This window comes from Tachyglossus aculeatus, chromosome 14 (genome assembly GCF_015852505.1).
Source record: "Tachyglossus aculeatus isolate mTacAcu1 chromosome 14, mTacAcu1.pri, whole genome shotgun sequence".
Classification (NCBI taxonomy): Eukaryota; Metazoa; Chordata; class Mammalia; order Monotremata; family Tachyglossidae; genus Tachyglossus; species Tachyglossus aculeatus.
Genome location: NC_052079.1, coordinates 51,058,098 through 51,084,513, shown reverse-complemented (window position 1 = coordinate 51,084,513; position 26,416 = coordinate 51,058,098). Strand labels below are relative to the sequence as shown.

Below are 26,416 nucleotides of genomic sequence, written 5' to 3'. Positions count from 1 at the left end.
GAGCTCTCAAGCAAAGGCCCAGTGGCTCTCTTGGAATGAGCTCCAGGAGGCCACAGAGGGATGAATGAGTGAGAAAAAATGACTGGGACTTAAATGGCAAGGAGATAAAAACTAAAGGCAACCCGACACGGTGGATCCTTTCAGCCATAGTCCACAACGAGTCCGTCTCTCACAGCCCGGGCGGCTAGTTTCAAAGCTACGGAGGGCCCTTCTCCTCCCTCAGCCCCCATGGCGGCCCCATTGGAGATCCCGATTGCCCGGGAGCAGCTGTTCCCCAGTACTTACTATAATGAGCAGGATAAAGTAGATGAAGTTGTAGAAGGAATGAGCGTCCATCACGTAGTACATGATCTCCACCCAGCCTTCCAGGGTGATCACCTGAGGGGAGGAGAGATGGTGAGAGAGAGAGAGGGGAGAGGGAAAAGGGAGAGGAGGGAAAGGGAAATGAAGGAGAGAAGGAATGGTAATAATAATTATAATTATTATGGTATTTGTTAAGCACTTCTTACATGCCAGGTGCTGTTCTAAGCACTGGGGTAGATGTGAGAAGCATATGAGATAGAGAAGCAGCATGGCTCAGTGGAAAGAGCACAGGCTTGAGGGTCAGAGGTCATGGGTTCTAATCCTGGCTCTGCCACTTATCAGCTTTGTGGCTTCGGGCAAGTCACTTCACTTCTCTGGGCCTCAGTTACCTCATCTGGAAAATGGGGATTAAGACTGTCAGCCCCATGTGGGACAACCTGATTATCTTGTATCTCCCCAGCACTTAGAACAGTGCTTGGCACTTAGTAAGTGCCTAACAAATACCAAAATTATTATTATTTTTAGAGGAGGCAATCAGATTGTCCCACATGGGGCTCACAGTCTCAATTCCCATTTTACAGATGAGGTAACTGAAGCCCAGAGAAGTGAAGTGACTTACCCAAGGTCCAACAGCAGACAAGTGGCGGAGCTGGGATTAGAAAACAGGTCCTCTGAATCCCAAGCTCTTGCCACTAGGCCGAGAAGGAGGAGGGAGAGGGCAGGGAGGAGGTCGGATGTGGCTTCAGACGAGGGGGACGGAGGGTGGCCACGAGATCAGCCTGGGGGGGCGGACCCCCGGGCCCAGGTTCCCACTCCTGGCGACCTGGGCAGAGAGCGTGCTTCCTGGTCCCAGAAACAGTGCACACGCTATTGATCGCCACTGATCTGCCACTTGGCTATTATTGATTAATACTTTATCGCACCCAATGCATGCCCCGGGTGGCTCTGGGTTTTGTTTTTGTTTCTCTTGCCGGTTTCTCCCAAGGCCGCCCCCCTTTCCTGTTTTCTTCCTGGGACTTTGAGAGGGGTAGCCATCCTCCCTCCACCCAGCGACTCTGTCCCCTTGGGGCTCCCTGTTCTCTCCCTTCCCTTCACCCCAGGCCAAGGCTCTTCTTCCTGGCCTTCATTATTATTAATATTAATACTATTGATATTAATCATAAGGATAATAATAATTGTGGTATTTGTTAAGCGCTTACTACGTGCCAGGCACTGTACTAAACGGTGGAGTGGATACAAGTGGAGTGGATACTGGGGCTCACAGTGCCCGGCATTCATTCATTCATTCATTCAATCGTATTTATTGAGCGCTTACTGTGTGCAGAGCACTGGACTAAGCACTTGGGAAGTACAAGTCGGCAACATATAGAGACGGTCCCTACCCAACAACGGGCTCACAGTCTGGAAGGGGGATACCATAATAATAATTATTATTATTTTATAGAGGAGGAGGAGGAGGATGGTATTTGTTAAGCGCTTACTATGTGCCAAGCACTGTTCTAAGTGGTGGGGTAGATACAGGGTAATCAGGTTGTTGTCCATTCCCTTCTGCACTCAATCAGCTTCCTCCCCATCTTACCTCAAGAATCCCCTACTACAACTCAGCTCGCACTCTTCACTCCTCTAGTGTCACCTACTAGACTCCCAGACTGAGCCCCCTCCTTCTCCTCCCCCTCCTCCCCCTCCCCACCCCCCCGCCTTACCTCCTTCCCCTCCCCACAGCACCTGTATATATGTTTGTACAGATTTATTACTCTATCTTACTTGTACATATTTACTATTCTATTTATTTAATTTTGTTAATATATTTTGTTTTGTTGTCTGTCTCCCCCTTCCAGACTGTGAGCCCACTGTTGGGTAGGGATCGACTCTATATGTTGCCAACTTGGACTTCCCAAGCGCTTAGTCCAGCGCTCTGCACACAGTAAGCACTCAATAAATACGATTGAATGAATGTCCCACATGGGGCTCACACTTTTAATCCCCATTTTACAGATGAGGGAACTGAGGCCCAGAGAAGCGAAGCGACTCACCCGAGGTCACACAGCAGACAAGTGGCGGAGCCAACCCAGGCCTGGGCTCTAACCACTATGTCACGCTGCTTCGCACGCAGTGCTCGGCACATAGAATCAGCGTGGCCCAGTGGAAAGAGCACGGGCTTGGGAGTCAGAGGTCATGGGTTCAAATCCCGTCTCCTCCACTTGTCAGCTATGTGACTTTGGGCAAGTCACTTAATTTCTCTGGGCCTCAGTTACTTAGTCTGTAAAACGAGGATTAAGATTGTGAGCCCCACATGCGACATAGTAAGTGCTTAACAACGACAATACAAAACCCCACAAAAACCACAGGGGTTCCCTCCTCTTCCCGGCTCCCGCGGCCCCTCCGACCTGGAAGATGACGATCCAGGCGTAGCCGATGTTGTCGAAGTTGATGGCGCCCTTGTGGGGGTTGGCGCTGCCGGGGCGGCACACGTTGTAGTACTGGTTCCAGTTGACGCACAGGCCGCTGGCATTGTGCTCTTGGCGCCCGGACCGCTCTAAGGCCACGCTGTCCTTGTCCAGGCAACACTCGTGGCCCCGCTCCTTGAGAGGCGGGATCTCGTGGCATCCCATGATACCGTTGTCCCCCGACAGCGAGCAGATGAAGGGCGTCTCGTCGTCCTCCTCGGGCTGGTAGTAAGGGGGGAGGGTGATGTCGCCCTGCTTGCTGCGGGTCGGGGGAGGAGGAAGGAGAGGAACACAGTCATGAACACAGTGGTGGGTGGGTGGGATACACCCAGCTGGCGTTCCTCCCATTCCTCCTCGAACTCAGGTCTTCCCAGTCTCCCCGTGCCCCTAGAGCAGCCACAGTGTCCAGCGAGTCCCTGGAAGAAGTGACTGACTGCCCTCAATAGACTGTAAGCTCGCTGTGGGCAAGGAATATCTCTGTTATATCATTATACGGTACTCTCCCCAGCGCTTTGTACAGTGCTCTGCATGCAGTAAGCCCTCAGTAGTAATAATGATGGGATTTGTTAAGCGTTTACTACAGGCCAGGCACTGTAATAATCAATCAATCAATCAATCGTATTTATTGAGCGCTTACTGTGTGCAGAGCACTGTACTAAGCGCTTGGGAAGTACAAGTTGGCAACATATAGACAGTCATCATCATCATCATCAATCGTATTTATTGAGCGCTTACTGTGTGCAGAGCACTGTACTAAGCACTTGGGAAGTACAAGTTGGCAATAGATAGAGACAGTCCCTACCCAACAGTGGGCTCACAGTCTTAAAGGGGGAGACAGAGAACAAAACCAAACATACTAACAAAATAAAATAAATAGAATAGATAGGTACCAGTAAAATAAATAAATAAATAGAGTAATAAAATAAATAAATAGAGTAATAAGCAATCTGGAAGGGGGATACCATAATAATAATAATTATTATTTTATATTGAAATAAGCAATTCATTCATTCATTCATTCAATTGTATTTATTGAGCGCTTACTGTGTGCAGAGCACTGTACTAAGCTCTTGGGAAGTACAAGTTGATGGTCCCTACCCAACAACGGGCTCACAGTCTAGAAGGGGGAGACAGACAACAAAACAAAACATGTGGACAGGTGTCAAGTCGTCAGTACAAATAGAATTAAAGCTAAATGCACAAATCGGACAAATCCGATTGACTGACTGACTCTTTGCCCTCCAGGATGCGGAGTGGTGGATCCCCTGGAGGTTTTCCCCGGGCGACATCAAGGTTTAAGAAACCGGAGGGCCATGGACCGGTTTCTCTCTGGTTTGCATGTGATTTGCATGAGCGTCACAAGCTGGGCCAGCCAGCCTCCTGCGGCTCTTGAGTGAAAAGGAACAAAAGAGACAAGTCAGGTCGTGCCAACCTTCAAGGGAGCAATAGTAACCTTTTAACTCAAGAGGTTAACTTAAAAGGTTACTATTGCTCCCTTGAAGGTTGGCACGGCCTGACTTGTCTCTTTTGTTCCTTTTCACACCCACTGGTAGCATGCTAGGCCCCTCCACCAAGCTCCGGGTCGACCCCAGCGGGAGCGGCGAGATAATAATAATATTTTTATTTATTTTTATGATTAATTTTTATTTATTCTGGTGACTTGACACCTGTCCACATGTCTTTGTTTTGTTGTCTGTCTCCCCCTTCTAGACTGTGAGCCGGTTGTTGGGTAGGGACTGTCTCTAGATGTTGCCGACTTGTACTTCCCAAGCGCTTAGTACAGTGCTCTGCACACAGTAAGCACTCAATAAATATGATTGGATGAATGAATGAATAATAATAATAATAATTGTGGTATTTGTTAAGCGCTTACTATGTGCCAGGCACTGTTCTAAGCACTGGGGTGGATACAAGCAAATCAGGTTGAACAGAGTCTGTCCTGCATGGGGGCTCACAGTCTTCATTCCCATTTTACAGAGAGGGAACTGAGGCACAGAAAAGTGAAGTGACTCGTGCAAGGTCACACAGCAGACAAGTGGCAGAGCCAGGATTAGAACCCAGGGCCTGGGTTGGTGGCCCCTGGGCCAGAACCCTGCTGCTCTTGGGGTCACAGCATCTACAGCTGATCCCGGGGTCATGACATCCACCCCTGCTTCTGGGAGTTATGGTACCCATCCACCATTGCCCCTGGGGTCATGGCATCCATCCACCATTGCTCCCAGGGCAACGGCACCCACCATCATGCCCTATCCATTAGGCCACGCTGCCGGCAAGTGGGGGAAGAGGAGGCAGTGGGCTGGGGTGGGCCCCCTTGGCCTAGGCCCCTGCTTAGAGGGCAGAGATGGGCCAGTGGGTTGGCTGGTCGGCCGCTTACTACCTTGGGAGGTCATGCCACCTCTCTGTGGGTCAACGTGATGAGCAGGAAGCAGCGGAGTAGGGAGGGAAAGGATGTAAAATGAGCATGTGTGGTGACTCGGACCTGTAGCTACTCTGGCCATGCTCTCGGAGGACGGGGGAATGATGCCGTGACTCCAGGAGCAATGGTGGATGGATGCCGTGACCTCGGGAGCAGTGATGGTGGGTGCCGTTGCCCTGGGAGCAATGGTGGGTGGATAATAATAATAATAATAATGGCATTTATTAAGCGCTTACTATCATCATCATCAATCGTATTTATTGAGTGCTTACTATGTGCAGAGCACTGTACTAAGCGCTTGGGAAGTACAAATTGACAACATATAGAGACAGTCCCTACCCAACAGTGGGCTCACAGTCTAAAAGGGGGAGACAGAGAACAAAACCAAACATACTAACAAAATAAAATAAATAAATAAATAAATACTTTGTGCAAAGCACTGTTCTAAGCACTGAAGCACTGTTCTAAGCGCTGTTGCCATGACCCCAGGAGTAATGGTGGATGGGTACCATAACCCCCAGAAGCAGGGGTGGATGTTGTGACCCCGGGAGCCGCTGTGGATGCTGTGACCCCAAGAGCAGCAGGGTTCTGGCCCCGGGGCCACCAACCCAGGCCGCCCTACCTGACACGCCAGGGCCCGAGAGGGCAGGGGAGGGGAAAGGAAGCGGGCACTCTCCCCATCGGGACCCTGCCGGCGTGAGCCTCCCGATCCTCCACCCCAACATAAACTCACCCCCCCACCCCCCCGGCTACTCACAGGGTGAAGTTGTCCTCCAGGAAGCAGCGGTTGCGGAGCAGGCCGGCCCACAGCTGCACGCCGATGATGCCGAAGATGAAGAAGACAAAGAAGCAGAGCAGCAGGACGTTTCCCAGCATGGGCAGCGTGTCCAGGAGAAGGTTCACCAGGATCCGCATGCCTGCGGGGGGAGGGAGGCGGGTGGACCGGGGCGGGGGAGGGCGGCCCAAGGGGTTGGGGGGCGGGGGAGAGAAGAACCAAGTTTTGGGCAGGAGGGCAGAAAGGAGATGAGAAAAAGAGGAGAGGAACATAATAATTGTGCTATTTAAGTGCTTACTACGTGCCAGGCACCATACAGGGATAGCTACAAGATAGGTTAGAGAAGCAGCGTGGCTCAGTGGAAAGAGCTCGGGCTTTGGAGTCAGAGGTCATGAGCTCGAATCCCAGCTCCACCAACTGTCAGCTGTGTGACTTCGGGCAAGTCACTTCACTTCTCTGGGCCTCAGTTACCTCATCTGTAAACTGGGGATGAAGACTGTGAGCCCCACAGGGGACAGACAAGCTGATCACCTTGTAACCTTCCCAGCGCTTAGTACAGTGCTTTGCCCATGGTAAGCGCTTAATAAATGCCATCATTATTATTATAGGTTGGATGCAGTCCCTGTTCCACGTGGGGCTCACAGTTTTCATCCCCATTTTAAAGATGAGGTAACTGAGGCACAGTGAAGTGAGGAACCAGAATTAGAACCCATGACCTTCTGACTCCCAAGCCCAAGCTCTATCCACTGTACCATACTGCTTCTGTCTGGGCCCTCTGACTGACTTCAGCTCGTGTCCACGGGCGACTTCTGTGCTCTCCCAAGCGCTTAGTCCAGTGTTCTGCATACAGTAAAGCTCTCGATCAATTCCATTGATTGGGGAATTCTGTAAGCCCTCTGCACCAGGCCTCTGCCCCTCTCCCCGATCCAGTCCAACAGCGTGGCCCTCAGACGTTATCCTGAAGACTCTAGGTTTCGGAGATGCCCCTCGCCACTGGTTTTGGCCTCCATTTTATCGCCTGTCTCCCCTCCCTAGATTCTAAGATCCTTTAGGGCAGCATTGCCTAACTCGAGTGTATTCTCCCGGGAGTTTAGTACAGTGCTCTGCACAGAGATGTCACTAAATGAACATTACCGATTGATCACTTCGTGACCTTGGACGAGTCACCTCACTTCTCTGAGCCTCATTTACCTCATCTGTAAAATGGGGCTTGAGACTGTGAGCCCCATGAGGGACAGGGACTGTGTCCAACCGATTTCTTTGTGTCCACCCTGGCTCTTAGTACAGTGCCTGGTGCATAGTAAGCGCTAACAAATATCACAATCGCTACAGAAGCAGCATGGCTCAATGGAAAGAGCACGGGCTTTGGAGTCAGCGGTCATGGGTTCAAATCCTGGCTCCGCCAATTGTCAGCTGTGTGACTTTGGGCAAGTCACTTCACTTCTCTGTGCCTCGGTTCCTTCATCTGTAAAATGGGGATTGAGACTGTGAGCCCCCTGTGGGACAATCTGATCACCTTGTAACCTCCCCAGTGCTTAGAACAGTGCTTTGCACATAGTAAGCACTTAACAAATACCATTATTATTATTATTACCTATGACCAGTACACCGTGCCCTGCGCACAGTAGGCACTCAGTAAATACTAAGAAATTAATGAAGGAGGATGTGTCCCTCTGGGGGACCCTCTGGGGACCCTCTGGGGTTGCCCTCCGTGGGACAACCTGATCACCTTGTAACCTCCCCAGTGCTTAGAACAGTGCTTTGCACATAGTAAGCACTTAACAAATACCATGATTATTATTATTATTACCTGTGACCAGTACACCGTGCCCTGCGCACAACAGGCACTTAGTAAATACTAAGAAATTAATGAAGGAGGATGTGTCCCAGAGGGACCTCAATAGCCACTTTCCCTTGGACCTGGCAAGATCTGGGCGTCAGGGGTCCTGGGTTCTAATACCAGCAAAGCCAATTTACTTACTGTGTGACCTTGGATAAGTCACTTCTCATCTCTGTACCTCAGGCCCCTCACCTGAAAAAGGGGGATTCATTAGCTGTTCCCCCTTCCCCTTAGAATGTGAGCACTGTGGGGGTCTGAGTCTGTGTCCAATCTGATTGTCTTGTATCTCTTCCAGTGCTTAGTACAGTGGTTTGGCAACCTATCAATCAATAGTATTGCACCGTTACTGTGTGCAGAGTGCTATAATAATAATAATAATAATAATGGTATTTGTTAAGCGCTTACTATGTGCAAAGCACTGTTCTAAGCGCTGGAGAGGTTACAAGGTGATCAGGCTGTCCCACAGGGGGCTCACAGTCTTCATCCCCATTTTACAGATGAGGGAACTGAGGCCCAGAGAAGTTAAGTAATAATAATAGTAACGGTATTTATTAAGTGCTTACTATGTGCAAAGCACTGTTCTAAGCGCTGGAGAGGTTACAAGGTGATCAGGCTGTCCGACGGGGGGCTCACAGTCTTCATCCCCATTTTACAGATGTGGTAACCGAGGCCCAGAGAAGTTAAGTAATAACAATAATAATAATGGTATTTGTTAAGTGCTTACTATGTGCAAAGCACTGTTCTAAGCACTGGAGAGGTTACAAGGTGAGCAGGCTGTCCCACGGGGTGCTCACAATCTTCATCCCCATTTGACAGATGAGGTAACTGAGGCCCAGAGAAGTTAAGTAATAATAATAATAATAATGGTATTTGTTAAGCGCTTACTATGTGTAAAGCACTGTTCTAAGCGCTGGAGAGGTTACAAGGTGAGCAGGCTGCCCCACGGGGTGCTCACAGTCTTCATCCCCATTTGACAGATGAGGTAACTGAGGCCCAGAGAAGTTAAGTAATAATAATAATAATGGCATTGTTAAGCGCACACTATGTGCCAAGCACTCAGTGTGGGAAGGCCTCCTGGAGGAGGTGAGCTCTCAGGAGGGCTTTGAAGGGAGGAAGAGAGCTAGCTTGGCAGATGCGGGAGTGAACTTGGGACTGAACCGAACGCTTGGGAGAGAGCCGGTAGACACGTTCCCTGCCCCAAACGAGCTTACGTACTGTCTAGAGGGGGAGATGGCACCTAGTAAGCACTTAACAAATACCACAACTATTAATTAAACCATTCTGTCATCCTCTTAGGGAGAGAGACTCAAGGGGGGAATAAATCAAGGGATCTCCTTTACCCCCAAGGTGACCCTGACCCACCTTTCTGCCTCCCTCCCTGGCTCCCTTCCTTCATCCTTCCCTTCCCAAGGCTTAGCATGTGCGGGAATATGTATGTGCACTCGTGCATCCTGGGTGGGTGGAGCAGAACCCCAGCTATCCCAGGATCAGGGGCGGGGATGAGATCATTATTAACGATGATGATCGTTGGAAATTTATATCATGCTCTTTAGGTGCGAAGCGTTTTCTATCAATAATTAATCCGTGCCACCCGCCTCCCGGCCCCAAAAAGTAGGTCAGTCAACCCTCCACTCAATCAGCATGGCCTGGGAGTCCGAGCACCTGGCTTTTCTTCCCAGTTCTGCCACTTCCCTGCCAAGAGACCTTGGACAAGTCACTTAACTTCCTCCGTTTCCTCAGCTGTAAAATGGGGATTAAAAACTAGGTTTCCCTTCCTCATAGACGGTGAGTCCCACATGGGATAGGGATTGAATCCAACCTGTTTATCTTGACTCTACCTCGGTGCTTAGTACGGCACATAGTGCTTAACGAACACCACAGAGATTAATCAAAAAAGGGTTAAATAGGTTCATTCATTCAATCATATTTATTGAGCGCTTACTGTGTGCAGAGCACTGTACTAAGTGCTTGGGAAGTACAAGTTGGCAACATATAGAGACGGTCCCTACCCAACGACAGGCTCACAATCTGGAAGGGGGAGACAGACAACAAAACAAAATATATTAACAAAATAAAATAAAATAAATAGGTCATTTGGGACCCTCTCCCCCAGGGCACCCAGATGCTCTGGGCATCCACAGGCCTCTTTTTTTTTAAGGTATTTGTTAAGCACTTACTATGTGCCAGGCCCTGAACTAAGCACTGGGGTACATACAACCTGTCCCACAAGGGGCTCACAGTCTTAATCCCGATTTTACAGATGAGGTAATTGAGACAAAGAGAAGTGAAATGACATGCCCAAGGTCACACGGCAGACAAATGGCAGAGCTGGAATTAGAACCCAGGTCCTTCTGGCTCCCGGGCCCGGGTTCTATCACCATCCCCTTCCCACTCCCCCTCCCCCTTAGCCTGGAAGCAGAGTCTTCTTGTCATTCAATTAATTAAACTTCCTATTGTTCTCCAGGGATATTAAAAATCTAATAAACCGAGTAAACTTTGCCTCCTCCCAGGTTCTCTGCCCAGCATCGCCACAATCCCTTCCTCCCCACAAACTCCCGCTCCACTCTCCGAACAATGAGTAAATCATGAAGCGTAGCTGGTTCCTTGTTTCAGATGCCAGGGAACAGGGGAGGATGAGATTAGAGAAACAGTCAGAACCTCCTTCCCACCCCACATCATCACCACCGGCCCAAAACCCTGGTTAATCCACTTTTGATGCCTGCTGTCCATAATTATCCACATCAAATTGCGCTTTACGGGTCGCCGCCAATGCCTATGGCGGGAAAAGGGTTTGGTGGGTGTGGATGGGGAATGGTGTGGGGGAGTGTGGATGTGGGAAAGAGAAGGAGAGATTAAGATACTACAGAGGAACACAGAGACACAGTCCCTGAGAGACAGAGACCCGGGAGGGGGCAATCATCATTTCGGTATTTGTTAAGCACTTACTGTGTGCCTGGCACTGTTCTAAGCACTAAGGTAAATAGGCAGTCAGGTTGGACACCAACCAGGTCCCACATGGGGCCCATAGTCTTAAACCCCATTTTACAGATGAGGCAACTGAGGCACAGAGAAGTGAGTAACTTGCCCAAGGTCACACAGCAGACATGTGGCAGAGCCAGGCTTAAAATCCATGATGCCCAGGCCTGGGCTCTATCCACTAAGCTATGCTGCTTCAATCAATCAATCAATCTCTTTCCTCTCTCTCCCCCCATTTCTCAGACTCTCTCTTTTCTCTCTGTCTCTCTCCCCCACCTCTTAGTCTTTCTCTCATCTCTCCCCCCAGACTCTCTCTTCTCTCTGTCTCTCCTCTCCATTTCTCTTCTCTTTCTCACTCTATCTCAGTCTCTCTCTCCCTCCTCCGTTTCTCTACTCTCTCTCCATCTCGGTCATTCTCCTGTCTCTCTCCCTTTCTGCATTTCTTTCCTCTCAGTCTCTTTCCCTCTCTCTCTCTTCTCTCCCAGTCTCTCCTCCCTCTCCCTCTCTTCTCTCTCCTCTCTCTCGCCTTCTCTCCTTCCTTTCTCCTGTCTCTCTCTCAGTCTCTCTCTCTGTGTCTCTCTGTCTCTGCAGCCGGGAGTCTCGGGCAGCAGAGGCTGCGGACATCGCAGGAGATTCCAGACCCCCTCCGGCCTCCCTGCTGTGTGACCTTGGGCAAGTCGCTTCACTTCTCTGTGCCTCAATTTTACCTCATCTGTAAAATGGAGACTCAGACTATGAGCCCCATATGGGACAGGAATTGAGTCCAATTTGATTAACTTGTATCTACTCCAGCGCTTAGTACAGTGTCTGCCATATAGTAAGTGCTTAACAGTTTAAAAAAAGGTGGCTGTCTCGCTGGGGACTGCTTTGCTGCTCGGCTCTGGAAGCGCTGGAAACTTTTCTCTATGTGTCTGCCAAGGATGGAGGCTCGGGGGCCCCTATCTCCAGATGGAACCTGTCAACCCCCATCAGCGTGGACAGCGGGGCTACAGCCGTGCCATTGCAAGCGCCCAGCGGGTGCCAGCCCTCCTCCAGTGGGACTCGACAGCCCAGGGGGATGGAGGGGTGGGGGTGGGACGGGTAGCACTGGACAGGGTGAGACCCCCAGGGAAGGATACCACTCTGCCGGCCTGTCCGCCGGAATCCGGCCAGTTCTCCTGCCGTCCCTGGGGCCAGCCCGCAATGCAGGAGGGTCCACAGGCCCGGCCTCAGCCTCCGCCAGGAAGCCCTGCCCTGGGCTGACAGAGAGAAAATGGGGCAGGAGAAGTGGAAGGGGACTGAGGTGGGTGGGGGGATGGAGCTCGGGCCCTTCTGCTTCTGGACCTTCTGTGATGCCAGGTAATCAAGGGCCCAGCAGGAGCTCTGAGGCAGGCAGAGAGGACTGGCATATGGCTCAGGCCAGTGTGGGTTAGCGGGCCTGCTTCCAGGCCCAGCCCAACTCAGGCAGTGGCAAGCCAGAGGCCTGGGCTCAGCTCGGGGCAGGGGATGGTGAGAGGGAGGGAGTGGGGGCAAGCCCCTGCCCTATAGCCAGGATGTATGGGAATTGGGACAGGTCAATTGTATTTATTGAGCACTTACTGTGTGCAGAGCACTCTACCAAGCATTTGGGAGAGTACAACATAACTGACACATGGGAGAGTGCAACATAACTGACACATTCCCTGCTCACAATGAGCTTACAGGCAAGAGGATCAGAAAACATGTCTGTCAATCAATCAATTGTATTTATTGAGCGCTTACTGTGTGCAGAGCACGGTACTAAGCGCTTGCGAAATACAAGTCGGCAACACATAGAGACAGTCCCTACCCAACAGCGGGCTCACAGTACAGTCAACTGTACTGTACTCTCCCAAGTGCTTAGTACAGTGCTCAGCACACAGTAAGTGCTCAATAAGTGCTCAATGAGAAGCAGCGTGGCTCAGTGGAAAGAGCCCGGGCTTTGGAGTCAGAGGTCATGGGTTCAAATCCTGGCTCCGCCAATTGTCAGCTGTGTGACTTTGGGCAAGTCACTTAACTTCTCTGGGCTTCAGTTATCTCATCTGTAAAATGGGGATTAAGACTGTGAGCCCCCAGGGGACAACTTGAGCACCTTGTAACCTCCCCAGCGCTTAGAACGGTGCTTTGCACATAGTAAGTGCTTAATAAATGCCATTATTATTATTATTAATAAATACCATTGATGATGATGATGGGTGCAGAAAAGAGTAGCAAGAGCGATTAAAAGGCCAGGAAATCAGTTAGATATATCCAGATTGCTTAGATGGGAGAAGAGGCGGTGGAGAACTGCCCTAATCAACCTCCAAGTCTAAGAAGGATCTATTAAAGGGCTGTGTTAGCCAGTTGTTCTCAGAGAAGCAGCATGGCCTAGTGGAAAGAACATGTGCCTGAGAGTCAGATGATCTGAGTTCTAATCCTGGCTCCACCACTTACCTGCTGTCTGCCTTCGGGCAAGTCAATTAACTTCTCAGTGCCTCAATTCCCTCATCTGCAGAATGGGGGTCAATACCTGTTCTCCCTCCTACTTAGACTGTGAGCACCAGGTGGGACCTGATGATCTTGTAACTCCCCAGCACTCAGCGCAGTGCTTGGCACCCAGAAAACAAATACCACCAGCATTATTATTATTAGAAAGTACTGCTGACTGAACCAGCGAAAACTGGCTTCGATTGAAGTGGGAGAAAGCAGAATTGTCTTGGCTGCCAGGGTGATAATAAGCTGGAACAGGCCACTGAGGGCATTTAAGGTGTCTCTTTCCCAGTTTTGTTTTGTTGTCTGTCTCCCCCTTCTAGACTGTGAGCCCGTTGTTGGGTAGGGACCGTCCCTATATGTTGCCAACTTGTACTTCTCAAGCGCTTAGTACAGTGCTCTGCACACAGTAAGAGCTCAGTAAATACGATTGAATGAATGAATGAATGAATCTTTAGGAAAAGGGTTGACAACCATCTTCCTCAGGGGGCTTTAACTCCCCCTTCTAGACTGTGAGCCCACTGTTGGGTAGGGATCGTCTCTATAGGTTGCCAACTTGTACTTCCCAAGTGCTTAGTACAGTGCTCTGCACACAGTAAGTGCTCAATAAATACGATTGAATGAATGAATGAATGAACCCGACTGGACCATTCCCGGGCCTTGTGCTCCTGGCTGAACTTTTTTTATTAAATGACATTTGTTAAGTGCTTATTATGTGCCAGGCACTGTACTAAACACTGGGGTAGATACAAGTTAATCAGGTTGGATACAGTCCATATCCCATATGGGGCTCACAGTCTTAATCCTGGCTCTGCCCCTTGTCTGCTGTGTGACCATGGGCAAGTCACTTCACTTCTCTGCGCTTCTTCTGTAAAATAGGGATTGAGACTGTGAGCCCCACATGGAACAGGGACTGTGTCCAATCTGATTTGCTTGTATCCACCCCAGTGCTAAGTACAGTGCTTGGTACATAGTAAGAACTTAAATACCACAGCTATTATTATCACTATTATTATTATTATTATTATTATTAATCCCCATTTTAGAGATGAGGTTACAGAGACACAGAAAAGTGCAGTGATTTCTCTGACAGCTGGGGTAAGAGCAGCAGCAGTGACCTCCAAGCTCTGCTTCCTCTCTTCTGGGCATTCCATCCACTCGCCCCCAAACCCTGTTCATCAACCAATCAATCATAAATTAATTGAGTGCTTACTCAATTAAGAAGCAGCATGGCTCAGTGGAAAGAGCCCGGGCTTTGGAGTCAGAGGTCATGGGTTCAAATCCCGGCTCCACCAATTGTCAGCTGGGTGACTTCGGTCAAGTCACTTCACTTAGAGAAGCAGCATGGCTCAGTGGAGAGAGCATGGGCTTTGGAGTCAGAGGTCATGGGTTCAAATCCCAGCTCCACCAGTTGTCAGCTGGGTGACTTTGGGCAAGTCACTTCACTTCTCTGTGCCTCAGTTCCCTCATCTGTAAAAGGAGGATTGACTGTGAGCCCCACGTGGGACAACCTGATCACCTTGTATCCCCCCAGTGCTTAGAACAGTGCTTTGCACACAGTAAGTGCTTAACTAATACCATTATTATTATTATTATTCTCTGTGCCTCAGTTACCTCACCTGTAAAATGGGGATGAAGACTGTGAGACCTCCGGGGGGACAACCCGATCACCTTGTAACCTCCCCAGCACTTAGAACAGTGGTTTGCACATAGTAGGTGCTTAATAAATGCCATTATTATTATTATTACTCTGGGCACAGCACTGTTCAAAAGCGCTTGGGCGAGTACAGTATAGCAGAATTGGTAGACTCGATTCCTGCCCACAAGGAGTTTATGGTCTAGAGGACTTACCCTGGCTCCTCTCCCAGTACACCCCAGCTTGTACACTTCCCTCCTTTCAGGCCGACTGACTCAACTGGATCTCATTCTCTTGTCTCTCACTGTTGACTCCTTGCTCACAACTTTCTTTCTTCCTGAAACCATTCCTCCTTCATATCCAAAAGACCACCGCTCTCCCCATTTTCAAAGTCCTTCTAAAACTGTACCTCCTCCAAGAGCCTTTCTCTGCTTAACTCTCATTTCCCCACCCCCTAATCCCACTTTAATTCATTCATTTAGTTCAATCGTATTTATTGAGTGCTGACTGTCTGCAGAGCACTGTACTAAGCACTTGGAAAGTACAGTTCGGCAACAAACAGAGACAATCCCTACCCAACAATGGGCTCACAGTCTAGAAGGGGGAAACAGACAACAAAACACGTAGACAGGTGTCAATACCATCAAAATAGATAAATAGAATTATAGATATATACACATCATTAACAAAATAGAGTAATAATAATAATAATAATAATGGCATTTATTAAATGCTTACTATGTGCAAAACACTGTTCTAAGCGCTAGGGGGGTAACAAGGTGATCAGGTTGTCCCACGGGGGGCTCACAGTATTAGTCCCCAGTTTACAGATGAGGTAACTGAGGCCCAGAGAAGTTGTGACTTGCCCAAAGTCACTCAGCTGACAATTGGCGGAGCTGGGATTTGAACCCATGACCTCTGACTCCAAAACCCGGGCTCTTTCCACTGAGCCACATTGCTTCTCAAATATAGACAAATATACACAAGTGCTGTGGGGAGGGGACACTTGGACACTTAGCACATCCCCTAACCACCAGGACACTCATTTCCTATGCTCTTGGGATCTGCCCCCCAGTAACACTTACAAACCCATCTTAAAACTCTGTTGCTCTTCCCTACCTGAAATTTACTCCAGTGTCTGTCTCCCCTGCTAAATTGAAAGCTCCTTGAGGGCAGGGATCATGCCTACTAACTGTATTGTTTGCTCTCAAGTGCTTAGTACAGTGCTTTGGTTGAAAATAAGCACTCAACAGAGACGATTGATTGATTGACTGATTGCCGCCCCCTCTCAGTTTCAATTCCTGCCAGGGCTTGGGCTTAAGGAGATCCGAGCAGGGTTGTGTTGGCGTAGTTTTTTTAAAATGGCATTTGTTAAGCGCTTACTATGTGTCAGGCACTGTTCTAAGCACTGAGGTGGATACAAGGTAATCGAGTTGGACACAGTCCAAGTCTCACCCAGGGCTCATAGTCTTAATCCCCATTTTACTCTATTTTACTATTACTCTATTTATTTTACTTGTACATATTTACTATTCTATTTATTTTGTTAATGATGTGCATTTAGCTTTAATTCTATTTGTTCTGATGACTTGACCAACCTGTCCACATGTTTTGTTTTGTTGTCTGTCTCCCCGTTCTAGACTGTGAGCCCGCTGTTGGGTAGGGACTGTCTCTAGATGTTGCCAACTCGTACTTCCCAAGCGCTTAGTCCAGTGCTCTGCACACAGTAAGCACTCAATAAATACGATTGATTGAATGAATGAATGAATGAATTTTACAGATGAGGGAACTGAGGACCTGAGAAGATTAGTGAATTGACCAAGGTCTCAGAGCAGACAAGTGACAGAGCCAGAATTGGACTCCTAGGCCTGTGCTCTATCCAGTAGGCCACCCTGCTTCCCCAGTTCTGAGACCCACATCCCCACAGGATCCTGCCGCGTCCAGACTGGCCGGGGAGACCTGAGATGGAGCGGGGACAGGAAGCAGGGCATGGGTCGGGCCACGCACAGAGGAGCAAGAGGGGAAGAAGAGGCATTGATTCATGAACCAACAGGAATCTGAAAGAAATAAAAGCCTGTGGTCTCCCAAGGACTTGGAAACAACAAAATGGAGTTCCAAGCAGGCATCCCAACACATCGTCCAGTGACCCCTGGGAGAATTATTTAGGAACATTAGCTGTGCCTTAAAATAGCAACTTAGGAGAGATGTTTATCCTGCAGCAAGGCCCTGAGGAGGCTCCATGGCATTTGTGGGCTCGGGAGGAAACGAAGGAACAGGAAAAACAAAGTGGTCTTTTAATGCCTCACTGGAGCCATAAGCCAATGGCCTGTAGATGTCCCAGCATTCCCTTCTCTTAGCTTTGCTCTCCCTTGCCCCTGGGCAGTGGTGGCTGGTGAAGGGGGAGGGTGGGTGCTGGGGACACAAACTGGGCCCAGGGCCGGGCTGGTGGTAGATGGTAAGATAAGCAGCTGCCATCTCACGGTGCATTCATTCATTCATTCATTCAATCGTATTTATTGAGCACTTATTGTGTGCAGAGCCCTGTACTAAACGCTTGGGAAGTACAAGTTGGTAACATATAGATACAGTCCCTACCCAACAGCGGGCTCACAGTCTAGAAGGCAGAGCCGAGGGAGTCGGTTTCAGCCTGCCAACTCCATCTCTCCCCAAATTTTCCTCCCCCCACCTCCCAGGTAGCTCATTCCCAATCCCTTCTGCATCATCCTGACTTGCTCCCTTTATTCATTCCCCCCCCCCCCGCCCACCGCCAGCCCCACAGCATTTACATCCATATCTGTAATTTCCTTATTTCTACTAATGTCTGTCTCCCCCTCTAGACTGTAAGCTCATTGTGGGCAGCGAATGTATCTGTTTATTGTTATTTTTACTCTCACAAGCGCTTTAGTACGGTGCTCTGCACACGGCAAGTGCTCAATAAATATGATTGAATGAATGAATGCATTTATCCATACCCTTCTTGATCCAACATGGCGGGTCTCCCATTCTCCTCCCTCCTCATTAGTAACCTGGGAAAGTGCGGGGGTGAAGAAATTGCAAGTTGTGCTTTGGGGAGACAGGTAGGATGGTGGCCTGTAGGCTCCATCCAGGGTTCAGGAGGCTATCTCTGGGAGCTATATCCAAGCTGCAGCTGAAAATTTAAAGTCTGGGCACATCCAAGCTGTGTGCAAGAAGAGAAGAGAGCCTGGGAAAGGAAAGCGCTAAAAGAGGGTGATGTCTTGGTGATAATAATACTGGTGTTTGTTAAACGCTTCTATGTGGTCAGCACTTTATTAAGCGCTGGGCTAGATACACTATAATCAGATTGAATGCAGTCCCTGTCCACATGGGGCTTGGAGTTAAGAGAGAGGGAGAACAGGTACTGAATCCCCATTTGACAGATGAAGAAACTGAGGCACTGAAGGTGTGCTTGCAGGGGATTAATAATAATAATAATAATAATAATAATAATAATAATAAATATTATGGTATTTGTTAAGCACTTTCTATGTACCAAGCACTGTTCTAAGCACTGGGGGAGATACAAGGTTATCAAGTTGTCCCATGTGGGGCTCACAGCCTTAATCCCCATTTTACAGATGAGGTAACTGAGGCAAAGAGAAGTCAAGTGACTTGCCCAAAGTCACACAGCTGACAAGTGGTGGAGATGGGATTAGAACCCATGACCTCTGACTCCCAAGTCTGGGCTCTTTCCACTGAGCCACGCTGCCCAGATCCCCCGAATTTCAGGCCTGGGCTCTTTCCATCGGGCCACGCCGTTTCTCCAGAGGGGGAAGTTTTGCTCCCGCAGCTTCCCAGCCTGCTCTCTGGGCCAAGAAGACCTCCATATCCAGAGGTGGCTCGGAGCCCGGAACGGGAGGGGGCGGACATTTTTTTAAAGGAGTTACAGAAAACAAAAATGTTTTCCCATCTCTTCCCCTGTCCGAGCTTGGCACAAGTTCACCTCTGGGCTTTTGGAAAAGCCAGAAAAACTTCACAGCAGGGCCAGGGAAATGGAGATAAAGAGGAGAAAAATGGTCCCCGCCACCACTGAGAGGAAAACCGGGAAGAAGCAGCAGTGACCTTGGTTGCCGATGGAACAAAGGAGTGGGGGATACTGAGAAATGGATGGATGGCTTCTGGGCTTTAGCTAGCTGGTCTAGCCTTCCACCCTCCCACCCATCCCCTTGTTACAGAGACTTGGTGAATGTCCTCTGGGGAGTCAGCCAGCAGGTTCTCTCTGATTCCCCCTACTTTTAGACTCCCCCCTTTTAGACTGTGAGCCCACTGTTGGGTAGGGGCCGTCTCTATATGTTGCCAACTTGTACTTCCCAAGCGCTTAGTACAGTGCTCTGCACACAGTAAGCGCTCAATAAATATTGATTGATTATAATAAATAAATATGATTGATTGATTGATTGATTCTCATTCTCTCTTCTGGACCATCTGATCTCTCCTCTCCTCATTCTCTCCTCTGGGCCGTCCGATCTCCCCACTCTGAGCTGTCTGATCGCCCCTCACCTGATGTCCTCTTCTGGGTTGTCTGATCTCTCCTCTCCTCATTCTCTCTCCTAAGCTGTCGGATTTCTCCTCTCCTGATTCTGTATTCTGGGCTGTCCGCTCTCCCCTCTCCTCACTCTTTCTCCTGGAGAGTCTGATCTCCCCTCTCCTCATTCTCTCTTCTGGGCTGTCTGATCTCCCTTCTCCTCATTCTCTCTTCTAGGCTGCCTGCTCTCCCTCATCCTGATTCTCTCTTCTGGACTGTCTTCTCTCCCTTCTCCTCAGTCTGTATTCTGGGCTGTCCAGATCGCCCCTCTCCTCACTCTCTGTTTCGGGCTCTCTGATCTCTCCTCCTAATTCTGGAGACACAGTATGCCCATGTGGGTAGAGCCCGGGCCTGGGAATCAGAAAGTCATGGGTTCAAATCCCAGCTCCTCCACTCATCTGCTGTGTGCTCTTGAGCAAGTCACTTCACTTCTCTGGGCCTCAGTTCCCCCATCTGTAAAATGGGGATTGAGACTGTGGGCCCCACGTGGGACAGGGATTGTGTCCAACTCGATTGGCTTGTATCCACCCCAGCACTTAGTACAGTGTAATTGTATTTATTTATATTGATGTCTGTTAATTTAAAGTCTTTTAGACTGTGAGCCCATTGTTGGGTAGGGACTGTCTCTATATGTTGCCAACTTGTACTTCCCAAGTGCTTAGTACAGTGCTCTGCACACAGTAAGCGCTCAAAAAATATGATTGATTGATTGATTGATTGATTCCACCTCCCACCTAATCACACCTATAATGAACCTGACGGGCTCCAGGATATGGAATGGACTTGCTGAGGGCCAACGGGCCTGCAGGCTGACCTCGGACTTCAGGGAGGAATGAATGAGTTCATTTCAGGACTGTAGAGAGGAGGGGCAGGGCAGGGAATAAATTCTCCTCTGTGCTCTGTCCTGCTCCCTCTTTCTCTGGCCGGCAGAAGAACTCGCTTTTATTTAACGTGGTATTTTTAAGCACTTACTACATGCCGGGGACTGTACTAAATGCTGGAGTAGATGCAAGCTAATCAGGTTGGACCCAGACCGTGTCTCACTTGGGGCTCACAATCTTAATCCCCATTTTACAGATGAGGTGAAATTGAGGCCCGGAGAAGTGAAGTGACTGGCCCAAGGTCATACAGCAGACAAGTGGCGAATCCGGGATTAGAACCCAGATCCTCTAACTTGCCCAGGCTCATGCTCTATCCAGTAGGCTACACTTTTTCTCAGATCGTGAGATCCAATCTGAATTCCAGAGGTCTTGGGAACCCAGGAGCTCCCAGACCCATTCCTTGAGGTGCGGAGTGAACTGCAATAACAATATTGGTAACAAGAACAGTAATAAAAATAATAATGATGATGGTCACATGTGTTACTATGTGCTCTGTGCAGGACAGAGCACAGAGGAGACTTTATTCCCTGCCCCACCCCCCAATCTACAGTCCTCTCTACAGTTCTCCCCCTTCTAGACTGTAAGCCCGCTGTTGGGTAGGGACCGTCTCTATATGTTGACAATTTGGACTTCCCAAGCGCTTAGTCCAGTGCTCTGCACACAGTAAGCGCTCAATAAATACAATTGAATGAATGAATGAATGAATGCCAAGCACTGTACTATGCACTGGGGTATGTACCAGGATAATCAGGTTGGATACCTGCATGGGGCTCACAGTCTAAGACGGAGGGAGAACAGGTTTTTAATTTCCATTTTACCAATGAGGAAACTGAGGCACATCTCTTCTGCAAGATCACCCAGCAGACAAGTGGTGGAGCTGAGATTAGATCCCAGGTCACCTGATTCCCAGGCCTGGGCTCATGGGCAGGGAGTGTGTCTACCAACTCTCCTAAGTGCTTAGTACAGGGCTCTGCACGTAGTAAGCGCTTAGTAAATATGATTAATTGATTGACTGATTGATTTTCACACTACTTCACACTTTCTCACCCGGCTGACTTTCCCCAGAGAGGAGGGAAGGTGAAAGACAGGGAGAAGCAGGCTTCCCAAGAAAGCAAGGGAAAAGATATGATTGTGAGATTATGCGTGCATACATACATACATACACACATACATACATCCATATGTACATACCCCTCCTCCAAACCTCATTAAGAGTGACTGACTTCTTGTTTAAAAACTCAGACAGTCTGGGGCTCCCTATTCTGGTATTGCCCAGGCAGGACAGAGCTCCAGATCTTTGACCTCATGAGAAGCAGCACGGCCTAGTGGATAGAGCACGGACTTTGAAGTCAGAAGGATGTGGGTTCTAATCCCAGCTCTGTACTGCTGAGTGACCTTGGGCAAATCACTTAACTTCTCTGTGGCTCAGTTCCCTCATTTGTAAAATGGGGATTAAGACTGTGAGTCCCAGATGGGATATGGATTGTTTCCCAGCCTGATTTAACTTATAACTACCCCAGCACTTAGTACAGCACTTAGCATTTAGAGAAGCAGCGTGCTTCAGTGGAAAGAACACGGGCTTTGGAGTCAGAGGTCATGGGTTCAAACTCCGGCTCTGCCAGTTGTCAGCTGTGTGACTTTGGGCAAGTCACTTAACTTCTCTGTGCCTCTGTTACCCCATCTGTAAAATGGGGATTAAGACTGTGAGCCCCATGTGGGACAACCTGATCACCTTGTATCTACCCCAGCGCTTAGAACAGTGCTTGGCACATAGTAATGCCATTATTATTATTATAGCAAGCGCTTAGCAAATACAAACATTATTATTATTATTATTATTACAGTACCTGGAACGTAGTAAGCGCTTAACAAATACCATCCCCAAAAAAGCATGGGAATTGTGTGATGACAGTCAACCCCTCTGCCCCATTCCAAGATTTTCCAGGTCAAAACAAGGCAGGCGCAATGAGAACAGAGGCTTCAGAGGTAGCCCACCACCACCTTTCTCTTCCTGGCCACCAGCAACACACCAGACATCGGCGTCGGAATGACTGGATAAGATCCGGGCTCCTGTCTGGTTTCCTGGGCACTCATCCCAGCTGTACCCACTGACAAAGGCTCAGCTACAATCTGTGAGACTGACAGCTCCTTGAGGGCAGCAATCGTGCCTTCTTGCTCTACTGTACTCGCCCAAGTGCTCAGGACAGTGCTCTGCACCCAGTAAGCACTCCGTAAATACCACTGGTTGACTTAACTCCCACTCATGTTCAGGGAGGAAGAGTACTGAGAAGCATCTTGGTGTAATGGGTAGAGCATGGGACCTGGGACTCAGAAGGTCATGGGTTCTAATCCCAGCGCCGCCACTTAATAATAATAATAATGGTATTTGTTAAGCGCTTACTATGTGCAAAGCACTGTTCTAAGTGCTGGGGAGGTTACAAGGTGATCAGGTTGTCCCACAGGGGGCTCACAGTTTTTAAACCCCACTTTTCAGATGAGGGAACTGAGGCACAGAGAAGTTAAGTGACTTTCCCAAAGTCACACAGCTGACAGTTGGCGGAGCCGGGATTTGAACCAGTGACCTCTGACTCCAAAACCTGAGCTCTTTCCATTGAGCCACGCTGCTTCTCACTGCCTGCCGTGTTACCTCGGGCAAGTCGCTTCACTTCTTTGTGCCTCAGTTACCACATCTGGAAAATGGGGATTGAGACTGTGAGGTCCACATGGGACAGGGCTGTGTCCAACTTGATTTCCTTGTATCCACCCCAGCGTTTAATACAGTGCCTGGCACAGAGTAAGCACTTGATAAACACCATCATTACTAAGAGGAGATGGGTGGGAAGAAAAGAACCAAGTTGGTGTGCACATGGGAACCACTGGCCAATCTCCAACGTAATATTGTAATACATTATGATATTTATTAAGTGCCTACTATGTGCCAGGCACTGTAGTAAGTGCTTAACAAGTACCATTATTATCATTATTGTTATTAGCATGTTTCAAAGTGAGCACAAAGCCTTTTTAATAATAATAATAATGATGATGGAATTTGTTAAGCGCTTACTATGTGCAAAGCACTGTTCTAAGCGCTGGGGAGGATACAAGGTGATCAGGTTGTCCCACGTGGGGCTCACAGTCAATCCCCATTTTACAGCTGAGATAACTGAGGCCCAGAGAAGTGAAGTGACTTACCCAAAGTCACACAGCTGACAAGTGGCGGAGCCGGGATTAGAACCCATGACCTCTGACTCCCAAGCCCGGGCTCTTTCCACCGAGCCACGCTGTAATGCTCTAGCATTGTAATCATCCTTAGTAGTCACTGTGTTCAGAAGCACTTAATAAACACCACAACTCACTCCAAAGCTAGCTAAATCATCCAGAACAAGCCGATTTCAAGCCAATCCAATTAAAGCTCTCCAATCAATCAATCAATCAATTGTATTGATTGAGCGCTTACTGTGTGCAGAGCACTGTACTAAGCGCTTGGGAAGTACAAGCTGGCAACATATAGAGACAGTCCCTACCCAACAGTGGGCTCACAGTCTAAAAGTCTCCAGGAACAGGGGCCCCACACCCACCCTTCAAACCTGATTCATCCCCTCAAAGGTCAGGGGTCGCAGGTCGCCAAGGCGGCTAAGGTCAGGAAGTTCGGCCAAGTCGGCTATACGTCCACCCCCTCTCCACAGATCTGCCCCGTTTCCTCTCATTTGGTCTCTCAGGGAAAAGAGGGAGAGCCATCCGGGATCCTCATACTGTCCCTTCACGTACCACTTGATTCTAAATCAATCAATCAATCAATCAATCAATTGTATTTATTGAGCACTTACTGTGTGCAGAGCACTGTACTAAACGCTTGGGAAGTACAAGTTGGCAACATATAGAGACAGTCCCTACTCAACAGTGGGCTCACAGTCTAAAAGGGGGAGACGGAGAACAAAACCAAACATACTAACAAAATAAAATAAATAGAATAGATATGTACAAGTAAAATAAATAAATAAATAGAGTAATAAATATGTACAAACATATATACATATATACAGGTGCTGTGGGGAAGGGAAGGAGGTAAGATGGGGGGGATGGAGAGGGGGACACCTACCTAAAACACCTACCCCCTTGAAATTGATATTAGCCTAATATTTTTTTCAAAATCATAAACACCCCAAAGAAAATACTTCGGTCACCGCTCCGGCCACCCCTCGGCTTCCAAGCTAAATAGCCTCCCTGCTCCTTTCACCTCTCCACGCTAAAACTGTTTGACGCCCTTGCCAACTTGTACTTCCCAAGCGCTTAGTACAGTGCTCTGCACACAGTAAGCGCTCAATAAATACGATGGATTGATTGGCGACCTGCGACCCCTGACCTTTGATTGACTGATTTGTGATCATTTTTTGACAGTCTTCTAGGACCAGTCTTCTCTGGTTTCTCATATTAGAAGAGAGGCAGATAATAGAAGAGAATAGATGAGAAGCAGCATGGCTTAGTGGAAAGAGCATGGGCTTGGGAGTCATTGGTTGTGGGTTCTAATCCCAGCTCTGCCACTTGTCAGCTGTGTGACTTTGGGGAAGTCACTTCACTTCTCTGTGCCTCAGTTACCTCATCTGTAAAATGGGGATTAAGACTGTGAGCCGCCCCGTAGGACAACCTGATCACCTTGTAACCTCCCCAGCGCTTTGAACAGTGCTTTACACATAGTAAACACTTAATAAATGCCATCATTATTATTATAATGGTAATAATAACAATAATAATAGTGCTTGTTAAGCCCTTACTATATGCCGAGTACTGTATTAAGTGCTGGGGTAGATAGAAGATAATAAGGTCAGATACAGTCTCTGTCCCACATGGGGTTTGCTGTCTAAAGAGACGGGAGAACAGGTATTTCATCCTCAATTTACAGTGGAGGAAACGGGCCCAAGGAAGTGAAGTGACTTACCAAGGTCACACGGCAGACAAGTGGCAAAGCCTGGATTAGAACCCAGGTCTTCTGACCCTCAGGCCTGGATTCTTTCCACAAGGACATGCTGCTCTTCAAGGTGGTTTCATCCAAACTGGCCCCCAAACCCTTTCATCGTCCCGAAGCACAGCAGGAAGGGGTCCTCCCTGCTTCCAGCCGGCCCAGACCAATGTAATAATAATAATTGTGGTATTTGTTAAGCACTTACTATGTGCCAGACACTGTACTAAGCCCTGGGATGCCAGCCCCCAGGCCCTTTCCTGCCATCCCTTGTGCCCAACCAGACTCTCCTTGTGCTGGATGTGCCGGGGAGGATTCTTGCCCCTCTTGCCCACCTGGGCTGGGGGGTGAGGAGGCGGGAGGACTTACTGGGCACCCGGTTGATGGCTTTGAGGGGCCTCAGGACCCGGACTGTGCGGATCGCCGACAGGTTGATGTTCTGAAGGTCCAGGGAGTATTCCACCATCCTGCAGAGGGGAGGGGGAGGAGCAGGAGCGGGAGCCAGAGGAGGAGGTGGAGGGAAGGAGACAGAGAGGGAGAGTGAGGAAGAGTGGGAGGGCAAAGAGACTCGCACCAAAAAGAAGAGGCAAGGGATGGCGGCGGCTTCTTCTCATCCCCCTCCTCCACACCTGACCGCACCATGCACCTGGTGCAAAACCCAAATGAAATGTTAGAGAAGCAGCGTGGCTCAGTGGAAAGAGCCCGGGCTTGGGAGTCAGAGGTCGTGGGTTCTAATCCTGGCTCCGCCACTTGTCAGCTGGGTGACTTTGGGCGAGTCACTTCACTTTTCTGTGCCTCAGTCCCCTCATCTGTCAAATGGGGATTAAGACTGTGAGCCCCCCCACCGTAGGACAACCTGATCACCTTGTAGCCTCCCCAGCACTTAGAACAGTGCTTTGCACACAGTAAGTGCTTAATAAATGCCATCATTATAATAATAATAATAACAATAATAATAATAATTGTGCTTGTTAAGCACTGACTATATGCCATTTTCCCTCATCTGGAAAATGGGGATGAAGACTGTGAGCCCCACCTGGGACAACCTGATCACCTTGTACCCCCACCCCCACCAGCGCTTAGAACAGTGATTTGCACATAATAAGCACTTAACAAATACCATTAGTAGTAGTAGTAGTAGTACTAGTAGTAGTAGTAGTAGTAGTAGTAGTAGTA

At 48.8% G+C, this 26,416-nt stretch overlaps 1 protein-coding gene across 1 annotated transcript in view; it reads right to left on the bottom strand.

Annotated features, from left to right (window-relative positions):
- CACNA1I (calcium voltage-gated channel subunit alpha1 I) overlaps positions 1-26,416 on the bottom strand; it is a gene marked incomplete at its 5' end in the record, with an annotated part of 119,427 nt that overhangs the window by 63,784 nt on the left and 29,227 nt on the right. Inside the window, 4 exons of the mRNA XM_038756084.1 lie at positions 286-378; positions 2,691-3,009; positions 5,924-6,083; positions 25,610-25,707. Of these exons, the coding sequence (XP_038612012.1) occupies positions 286-378; positions 2,691-3,009; positions 5,924-6,083; positions 25,610-25,707 (670 nt within the window). The remainder of the gene's footprint in view (positions 1-285; positions 379-2,690; positions 3,010-5,923; positions 6,084-25,609; positions 25,708-26,416) is intronic.